General features: G+C 49.2%; 1 protein-coding gene and 1 long non-coding RNA gene across 2 annotated transcripts in view; one reads left to right on the top strand and one right to left on the bottom strand.

The window, feature by feature from the left end:
* LOC113456875 overlaps positions 1 to 1,741 on the top strand; it is a 4,243-nt gene extending 2,502 nt beyond the window's left edge. The window contains exons 2-3 of the long non-coding RNA XR_003377606.1: positions 604 to 708; positions 1,099 to 1,741. This is a non-coding gene — a long non-coding RNA (uncharacterized LOC113456875). The remainder of the gene's footprint in view (positions 1 to 603; positions 709 to 1,098) is intronic.
* The window catches only part of Nrn1 (neuritin 1), an 8,676-nt gene extending 3,741 nt beyond the window's left edge, over positions 1 to 4,935 (bottom strand). Inside the window, exons 1-2 of the mRNA XM_005355046.2 lie at positions 4,681 to 4,935; positions 569 to 713 (exon numbers count right to left, since the gene is read on the bottom strand). Coding sequence (XP_005355103.1) covers positions 569 to 713; positions 4,681 to 4,735 — 200 coding nt within the window. The 5' untranslated portion in view covers positions 4,736 to 4,935. The remainder of the gene's footprint in view (positions 1 to 568; positions 714 to 4,680) is intronic.
* Between the last annotated feature and the right edge of the window lie 4,737 nt (positions 4,936 to 9,672).

Genomic DNA, 9,672 nt, shown 5'->3' on the forward strand with positions numbered 1-9,672 from the left:
TTAAAAAAAAAATGGTGTGTTTTTGTGGGGGGGGGGGGGGGGGGGGGGTGGTGTCTTCTCTTTTAGGTAAATCTGTATTACCACCAACTTTTCTTAAACCGGAGTCAACTGTTCAGAAGAAGAAAGATTAGAGATTATCTCTAAGTGGAGATTTTTTTGTTGAATGAGAAACCCCTAAAAAGACACTCTGTCACTAGCCCTGGGTCCATGCCTGTTGGGTACAGGCCCACAAAACTGGAAAACTTAGGCTAGTGGGAGAATTCTCTTCTCTAGCCGACCTCAGGCCATGGAGTTCCCTTAAACAGGGCAAATTCTAAACCAGAGACTTGGGCCTCAGGGCCAGAGGGCCTGTTAGCAGCCTTGGCCAGAAGGCAGAAAGTCACAGATTTCACTAGTAGAATGTTGAGCACGGGAAAGAAGGGGGTAGGACAGAGAACGACGGGGGGGGGGGGGGGGGGGGGGGGGGGGGGGGGGGGGGGGAAGGTGGGGAGGGGGTGGAGAGTAGCATGGAACTCTGACCTCAGCAGCGCCCCCAAAAGGGAAGCCCCTGGTCAGAGAGGACACTTACGTGCACACGGTCTTGATGTTCGTCTTGTCGTCCAGGCCCTGCGGGTAGTTGGCCATGCTGTCGCCCAGTTTGAGCAAACAGTCTGAAAAGCCCTTAAAGACCGCATCGCACTTGCCCGCTGCTCTCACGGCCTGCACCAGGTAAGCTGTGGGGAGGAGGGACACCAGTCAGCATCACCAGGCCACCACCCTGCCCCCTTACTGACCCTGTGGCTCCTTGGGGTGGTCTCTTAAAATTCAGCGCTGTGGCCCCCGGGATGACCTATTTGCATTGGGCCCACCTCTGGTGCAGATGGAGGGATCCGGGCGTGGGTGGGTACAGATGGGTGGCGGGGAGGTGAGTCCATTTATTTTCTCCAGCTCGCTCCTAACTGAGCTCTATTTCTTTTTCTGTTTTCATCGCCCCCTCTTCTCGCCTCCCTCATCTCCTTTATTACTCTTTTTTCCTCACTCCCTCCTTGTCTCTCAACACTTCCTCCACCAAAACCCTGTCACGTCTCGCGGTGCAATTTTCCATTTTTGTGGTGACAGAGGGGCTCTGAGAAGCAGAGTGCTGGGGGGCCAAAAAAAAAAAAAACTGTCAGAGAGATGTGGAGTCCGGGGTTGCACTGCTAAACCAAGAGCCACATCCCCAGGGTAACCATCAGGTGCCTGGGTCTTTGTCAGGTACGCAGCAAATATTGCTTAATGAATGAATGAATAAAGTCTTTGGAAGATCGCAGCAGCCACGGGGACGGGATGTTTTTATTTCAAAACCGATTGCCCAACATGAAGTCTGTTGTTTGTGAGACCCTTAGGTGTACAGTTTTCTGCCACTCTAAAGCAGGGCAGTTTAAATGTCCAGGGCCCTAAAGGGATAAGTATTGGTCTCAGTAGCTGGTTTGTGTGTGTGTGTGCAACAGATATATCTGTACCAGTGACCACAGTCAATGCCAGGAGCCTGGTGTGTGCGTGCGTGCGCGCTCCTGTGTGGCATCTTTCCCTTTCCTTCTCTGCATGTCTCACCTCTACACTCCCCTTTAATGTCCCTGGAAACACTCAAGAGAGCAGATCTTTCCTCTCAAGGTTGCAGCCAGCTTGCTAGGCGCCGGGTAGGCTGCCGCCTAGCACTCTGGCTTCTAGTGGGGGCGGGGGAGTTGAAGTAGGTAGAAGCTGGGCAAGAGGCAGAAGGAGAGTGAAGGGAAAATTCCAAGACACTCAAGGGTCCTAGCTCCCAAACTCAAGTCAACCAAATCTGAAGCGCTGAGATTGAGAGCTACTAAGCTTCCAGGCCGCCTAGCGCGGCCCCATAACCATTTCTTCCCACCCGGTGGCAAACCACCGGGTTGGGGGCTCGGCCCCCAACAAAACAGCGGGCAAAAAGGGCCAAATACCTGGGGTACCCGAAGGACTAGAGAGATTATCCCATTTCCGCTGTAGGGGCGGGGAAGGGTGAATCCTAGAAGGGAAATGGGCCTTAGGCTCTAGGGGATTTGGGTACAGGCCTCCTGTGCCGCCATCCCCGTTGAAAGCCTCCTGGATGGGTGGAACACTCAGCACCCCCTCAGCCACAGTCTCTGAACGCCAGGCTACTGCAGACCAGGGGGAAGGTGACCCAACCAGACGCAGCCTCCGGGAGCTGTGCGTCGGCAGATTGCCGCAGGAAGAGCTAGGCGGGACTAGTGCTTTCTAATCCGGAACGGGAAGCGCTGCGGAAGGGACGGAGGTTAACTTCCACCTCGGCAGGGGCAGACACATAACCTTTCAGAAACCTAGCTTCCTTCACACCTATTTAAAAAAAAAAAAAACTCGGCACTATAATAAAAGCAAAATTTTAAACACTGACATCGCCGTCTTATGAATAAATGAATATTTGTTCTAATGTAGCTCGGTCACGATGAAAGAAACCCCACACAGCTTTCTCTATAATGTATGTTACAAACATGCCTTTGCGGGAAGGAAACAAAATGCAACCTAGTCTCTCAAGCCCCAACATTTGGTGTCCGAAAGGATGCCATAACGATTTAAAAAGAACTGTTAGGGCTTTCTGTGGGCAGGAAGCGCTCCCGTCACCTTGTTTTCTCAGGCATTGCTGGGGCAGATCCCGCAGCGCGCATGTGTGTGAGCGTGTGTAAAATACGAATTCAGGAACATTTCTGTGTTTCGCAATTGTGGCTTCTAGAGATCTAGCTTTGACTGGAAAGCCGGAAGCAAAGCGCGGGACAGAGGTTGCGGGCGCAAGTCTCTGCGCAAGCGGAGTTCTCAGTTCTTTCTGCTCCCGGTTTCTGTCACCCCCAAGGCAGTCGACCCCAGCGCCTCTATTCTCTCTAACATCCCTATCCAGTGCGGTTTTCAGTTGCTCATTCATTCGCTGGACCTCTTTCATTCATTCCAAACTTCCTCCCGGCGCCTCTTCATTCGTTCACCATCTTCTACTTCCCCGCCCCTCCCCACCCCCCACTTTTCTTGCCAAATGTCAGTGATTTGGGACAGCTTCCATCCATGAATTAATAAAGACTGAGGCTCTGATGTAAAAAAAAAAAAAAAAGAGTAGACATTTGGGAATATATACATTGCAATCCCACTGCCAATATTTTGGTCATTTTCAGGCTGAGGTTCATCAAATGCATCCTTTCTACAATCACTGCTTCATTATTTTCTATTCTGACCCACAAGGAAAGCAGAGCCCCCGGACGTCGTCCAGGTGAAATCCCCTTCTTAAAACTGTCACTGTTTCTTGATCTATAAACGTTTGCAGGCTAACTGCAAAATGCCACAGTCTCTTATTTCCAGCACTTTAACAATTTGCTGCCCTTGGGATCTGTGTCCTAGGATTGTTGCAGCTCTTTGAACTAATGTCAGAGGAGCAAAACCACCAGATGCAAAGCATTAAGTCATTTCCTAAAATTAAAGGAAAAGCCAACATCCCCGTGCATGGTCCTTGCTATGCAAAAATCCCAGTTTCTGCAAAATGACAAAAATCCTCTAAAATCAGAATTTCAGAATCATGTCAAATGCATATAGACCCCTATGGGAAGAATCAATTTTAATGTTCTGGGAACCCTGATTCTTCTACATTTCTTACGAAGAAAAGCCATTAAGCATTCCTTCTCTTGTCCCACACAAATTCCCTAACGCCCCCCTGAGCTACTGCAAGATTTGTCTATGAAGAATTCTACAGCCTGACATGATAGCAGTTCCTTCCATCTCCAGAAAACCCATTGGAGAGTTTCTATATTTCTCTTGTCCATTCTATTAATAAGCTGCTTTCCTTTCACTTTTCGGCTACATTAGTTAATGTTCCCATCCGACATCAGACAAGCGGATTCTCTAGCACTTACAACATTTGCATTTTGGTTGGAGAAATATGAACTTTAAGAAAGCTTTCTTACAGTGCAACTGAGACTCAACATTCCTTAACATAAAATGGGGGACTAAATCAGTCCTTCTATAAAACCGCCGCAAACAAAAATAACAAACACACGAACCTACATATTGTAAACATGTATACATGTTTCTGCATAGAAATATTAGAGACGCTTGTATATAAAGTCACACACACAAACACATGACCCTGAAAAAGTATATCGGTGCATATTTGGCTGATTTATCCTCCTCGTCGGAGTCTGTGGTGCCCGGAGCAAACGCTGCAGCTAGGAAAAGGGGGGGGGAGGGGCGGGGGAAGGACAAAGTTCTAAATGCTGCAGTTTGAGGGCAGCCTTGGAATATCTTTGCTTTCTGCACGTAAACTTTTCAGACCTAGATGCCTAGCCATCTTATTTCTGCATTCACCTTTCGACCCCTCAGAATAAAACCTTACAGTATATCGGGGGCCACACGCTAAGAGCGCTCCGACCCTGCTTTAACCCGGGAGAGGGTAGCAAAAATGGACCTGCGCTTTGGAAAGCAAGGAGAAATCCTCTTTGGAAAATAGTCTGCCGCACACACTTCAAGTCCCTTACTTTAGCAAAACCAAACCAGGACTCCTGAGTCCCAAACAGCTAATACCCCGACCCTGGGTTTCTGCAGGGTTTTCTGCATCCAGCGGCAGACACGGGCCAGCAAGTCCCCTTAGGCTCCTCCGGGGCTGGCAATCTCCGGTCGCCTACCATGCCGGACAGGGCGGCCACTTACCTATTTGCACCGCGAGGATCAGTGAAATATATCTGCCGTTCAACTTAAGTCCCATCCTACGTTTAGTCAAACCATTTGCGACCGCAGACCTTTAAATAGTTAGTTTAGAGAACGCGGGGGAAAGCTGAAAAATAGGCATTGCCAACAAGTTCCGGGAGCGACAGAGACTTTATGCACTGGGAAGGCAGAGGGAGGAGAGAAAGAGAGGGAGCGAGGAAGAGACGGAAAGAGAGCGAGAGAGTGAGAGGCTTGTGCGTGGGGGGGGGGGAGGTAGAGCTGGGAATGGTTCACTCCATTAGGAGGGGGCGGAGGAAGTACAGCCTCACGCCCACGAGCAGGCCTGACGTGGGGGATGACACGGATTGATTTTTTTTTAATATAGACACCTTGGTAGAGAATCGCCATTTATAGTCATAAGACTCTGGAATTAATAAGATATCTCCAATTAATGTGCAGTCTCAACGAAATCTCGCCTCTCTGGGGTGACCGCTTCCCATACCGGTAGCTACTCCCGCCTCCTCGTTCTAGGGGCCCCCAGCCCCGCCCCCTCCTTGCGCAGAATCGGGGCTCCCTCTCCTCTCCCCGCCCGGAGCCGGGGAGTCCTGGCGCGCCCACTCGATTGTTCAACCTGCTCCCTTCTCCATTGGCGCCACAACGAACCCAGACACTTCCAACCCTGCAGCGAGGTTTGAGGTGCTTCTGGCCGGGGCGGAGGGGGGACTCATCTGAGCCGAATCGCCGCCCCCCCTTCCGCGGCCTGCAGACCCCGCACTTGCCTACTCTTTTTTTTTTTCCAGCCCCGCGGCTGAGCTCTAGGCGCAGCCTGCAGTGCGTGAGCACACAACCCGGCCCCCAGCACCCGCACACACTCACACACAAGCGCACGACTGGGAGCAGAGCCGAGCGCCCCCGAGCCAGCCCTCACACACCGCTCGAGAACGCGCGAACGCCCAGGCCCCGGGGGTTCATTCTGTACACATGGGGCCCCAGAAATAGACTCCGCGTGCCCTCTTGTGAATTTCACCACTGGCGACCCTCACCCACCCGCGGGGGCCGCTACACCAGACGCAGAGACATCTATTTTTGTGGGTGGGGCTAGGAGGCACCGGGCACTGAGGCTTGGCTAAAACGATTTTCGAATTCTTCTGATTTACAAACTCTTAGAGCTTTTAGGAAATTTCCAATGCACGCTCCGGTGTGCAGGCTGTTTTCTGGGGGCTCCCTGGGGTCATTTGTTGGGCCGCACTCGCATGTTTACACACACGCACCCACGTCCATCACGTACACACACGCACGCCCGGACCCATACACACTTGCGCTGTTTTTTTTTTGTTTGTTTTTATGGTTTTTTTTGATGAAATGTCTCTTCAGCTGCGTTTGTGCAAGGTCCTGCAGTGGGTCGTGTAAGATGGAAAGATAACTACATCTACTTCCTAAACGCAATGAAGTTTTGGTTTTCTCTTCTTTTTTTCTGCAATGCACCATACCCTTTTCCCCAGTCTGAATTCTAGCGTCTTTAATCGAATGTTGAAGGCCGCACTGGCGAACTTTATTACTTGATAAAAGATGAAGATAAAGAGATAAAAGAAAATAAAATTAGAAGAAAATAAAAAAATTAGGAGAAAATAAAATTAGTAGAAAATAAAAGAATCTTCATATTTTGCAAGACTGCTGGACGACCGCGTGAGGCTATCAAGTTAGTAGCAGAAATGCAAAGGGATTAGGGAGATGGGGCGTCCCTTGTAGTAGCTTCTCGAGATCCCGGCACTGGGAGCCCACACAGCCATCTATCTGGGCACACAGACTGAGAGAGGGAGAGAAAGGTGCAAAATCGGAGTCAGGTGACTGACTGTGGATGGACAGAGGAAGACTGCGGGGGTCCTGACTGCCGTGCGGGGTAACCAGAAGAGCTCGCACCTAGGGGATTCAGGCCCGCAGCCCTGCAGAACCACAGACCCCTAAGCAGGTCACCTGAACTCTGAGGGCGGAGCCATGTGCTCCGCCCCCGGTGATGTCACCGGTGGTGGGCGGGGCAGCGGGGACGCACTTTCCCGGTGTTCAGGGTCCCAGTGGCAGCGCCGGGGGTTTCCTATTCTAGTGTTCAGAGGTACCGAGAAAAGCAGAAAAGGTGGGCGGGATGGAGGCGGGAGAGAACGGGTGGCGAGAGGGGGGCGTTCCTCGAATCCTCCCCCGATGCCCTCCAATGGTAGAGAAGGGGCCGGCCAGGGGCGGGACCTCAAGGTTGGAAGCCCGCCTCCGCAGCCTCCGGTCCCTTCAGGGTTCCACGCACAGGGTTGCCGGGCTTCCCCCTCTTCCACCCCCGTCCGTGGCACTGAGCCGAGTCTTCCCCACTCCGCTCCATAGTTTCAGAGTCCAAGAAACTGGTGAATTTACATTTCGTGCCCTCAACGTCCTTGCCCTCCTCCTGCTCACTCCTCGGGACCTTCTAGAATATTTTCTGTGGGTGCCCTGGGATCCTACTCAATACACACTTTCTCACTCGGAACTTGATGCTTTAGGGTTTGAGTGAGAAGGGTGAATTGACCGACTGAAGCTGAGTGAAGGGGTGCGCGAGGGCAAGCGTCCGCAGTCCCGCGCGCGTGCGTGCGTGCATGAGTAGATTCGGCACCCGCTGTGCCCTAGCCACCTCTGGGTCTCCTGCTGGCCCTTTTCTTGATACTGGACCCCTCCGCTAAAGTGAAGTGAGAGGCTGGCAGAGGTACTCTCCAGAAATAATCCGGGGAATGAATAATTGAAAGCAGATGCTAACGATGGTTTTGTTTTTGAAATTTCTAGCCTTTTAAATCACGCAGGTCGTTCTGCAGTCTAGGCCCAGGCAGGCTTTGTTTTTCCCTATTTCCTTAATTGACAGGTAACAAAAGTCAGGATGGAAAAGCATGTGCAAGGGTGACTGAGATCACAGTTGGTACTGGATTGGAGGACATTTCCTCTTTTATTAATTTGAAAAGCCTATCCATGCCATATTTAACATGAAAGATGGCCCTGTAGGAGGGTAGGAATAGCCCTGGCCTTCAAGTGACTTTGGTTGCCCCTGGAAGGTTCCGTGTCGCATTTTCCCAATCTCAAAAAACAAAGAGGATATGTCTATGATTCGATCTCCAAAGGGTCTTCAACTTTGACTTCTTGTTAACCAGAGCGTTTGTAGAATAGCAGGGACATGCCTGGAAGCGGGAATGCACTTAGAGCCAAAGGGTAAGATAAGGTCCATGCAAGAATGCCTGTTATGGCTCAGCAGAGGCAGAGCTGTTTTTCTTCAAATAAATGTTTGCTCTAAAAGTTAGAGATAAAAAAAGCACAGTTCAGGAAGAAAAAAAAAAGTCCTTGTTGCTGTTTGGGTCTGCAGGTTGAACAGAAAGCACCTAAAGTGGCTGTGCATAATTAAGTGACCGGCAGACAAAATTCCATTTCCTTAAAGCATCCGGGTTCTTTCCCAGTTCAGGCTGGGCCACTCCAGTTTGACTGAGCAGTTTATGAGTTGATTTCTCAGCTTCCTCTGCTAATCCGTCATTGCATGGCCTTCCCAGAAGCTGCCATCTCAAGACACATCCCCTTGAAATTGTTTGCAAGAGCAGTTACCAGTGGGAGATTCCATCTCTGTCCTCTAGGCCAGAAAAAAAAAAGCCAATATTGTACTAGAATGGATTGCCCTAGCAATACATCTCCCTCAAATTCAACCTGTCATTGTTTTTAACCTTCAACTAGAACCTTTAATCAAAGTATGAATATAATTGTGTGCATTGCTAGTTCTTTTCATTGAAATAACTATACCGTATTTAAACTAGGAGGAAAGTGAATTTGTATATGGTATTATGTCATTTGAGGTTGCAATAAAACTCCCTGTAATGTGGGAAGGGGAAAAGGCAGGGAGTAATTACACATGTCACAAATTGTCTCTCATGTGTAAAATGTGTGTGTGTGTGTGTATGTGTCTGTCTGTGTGTGTGTGTGTGTGTGACTAAAGCAGAAGGGGGGATTATGTACAAAAAGAAGGTGAGTTCATGGATAGGGACAGGACATGTTAATAGTGGGGACAATGAAGATGAGCAAAGGACAATGATTACATCTGTAAAATGTTCTGATAGAACCCATTATCTTGTATGTGAAAGAAAAAATTTAATTAAAGAAAGAGAGAATCCCCGTTAGGAGGCCTCTTCTCTACCCTCTTGTTTACTCCTTGCTAAGGCGACTTTCTCCACTTTAGATCATGAAACTTTCAGGAATTAGGTGGAACCTTTAGGCTTGAAACATACGACTGACTGGGGAAACTTGATTTAAACGCATACGTTTGGATTTTGCAGGCAAAATGCACTCCTCTTAAAGATAAGCATTGTTGTTGTGGAACAGACACTGAGAACGATTCACAAGGCGAGGCTGCGCCCAGCTCCTGTGTGTGACAAGGTGAACATCTGCATGGTGACAGCTTGCAAGGTGTGTGACAGTGCAAATGTCTCCCCACATTGCACTGGCTGGAAGAGAAATAAGGATAAAATGCGACTTGTATTCCCTTGTGTGATCCCTAGACCAGAAGGAGCGAAGATATGGCTGGCACAATTAAATACTTGAATGAGGACCATAGGTGACACTGTGTTATGTGAGCACGGATTTCCGATTGAGATTTGTGCACTGACTACAGAAAAGGGTGACTGCATCTGTAAAATGTCCTGATAGAACACGCTGTCTTGCATGTGAAAGGGAAATTTTAATTCAAAAAGAAAGAGAGACAGAGGGAATCGCTCTCTCTTTGGAGGCCTCTCCTACCCTTCTGGGTGGTGCCTTCTACCCTGGAGTGATGGGGCCACAGCATTCAGAAAAGAACAGACAGAACAGGCAATTAAATGGCATGGTAAAAATACAGTAAAATGTCAAGAGCTGGGGAAATGGAGGGGGACTTGAGTTTTCTGTTTTCTCCTGACATTATTTTCTTTAATGTTTGAAGTTATTTAAAAATAAATTAATAAAAGTAAAAAATCA

This window comes from Microtus ochrogaster, chromosome 16 (genome assembly GCF_000317375.1).
Source record: "Microtus ochrogaster isolate Prairie Vole_2 chromosome 16, MicOch1.0, whole genome shotgun sequence".
NCBI lineage: Eukaryota > Metazoa > Chordata > Mammalia > Rodentia > Cricetidae > Microtus > Microtus ochrogaster.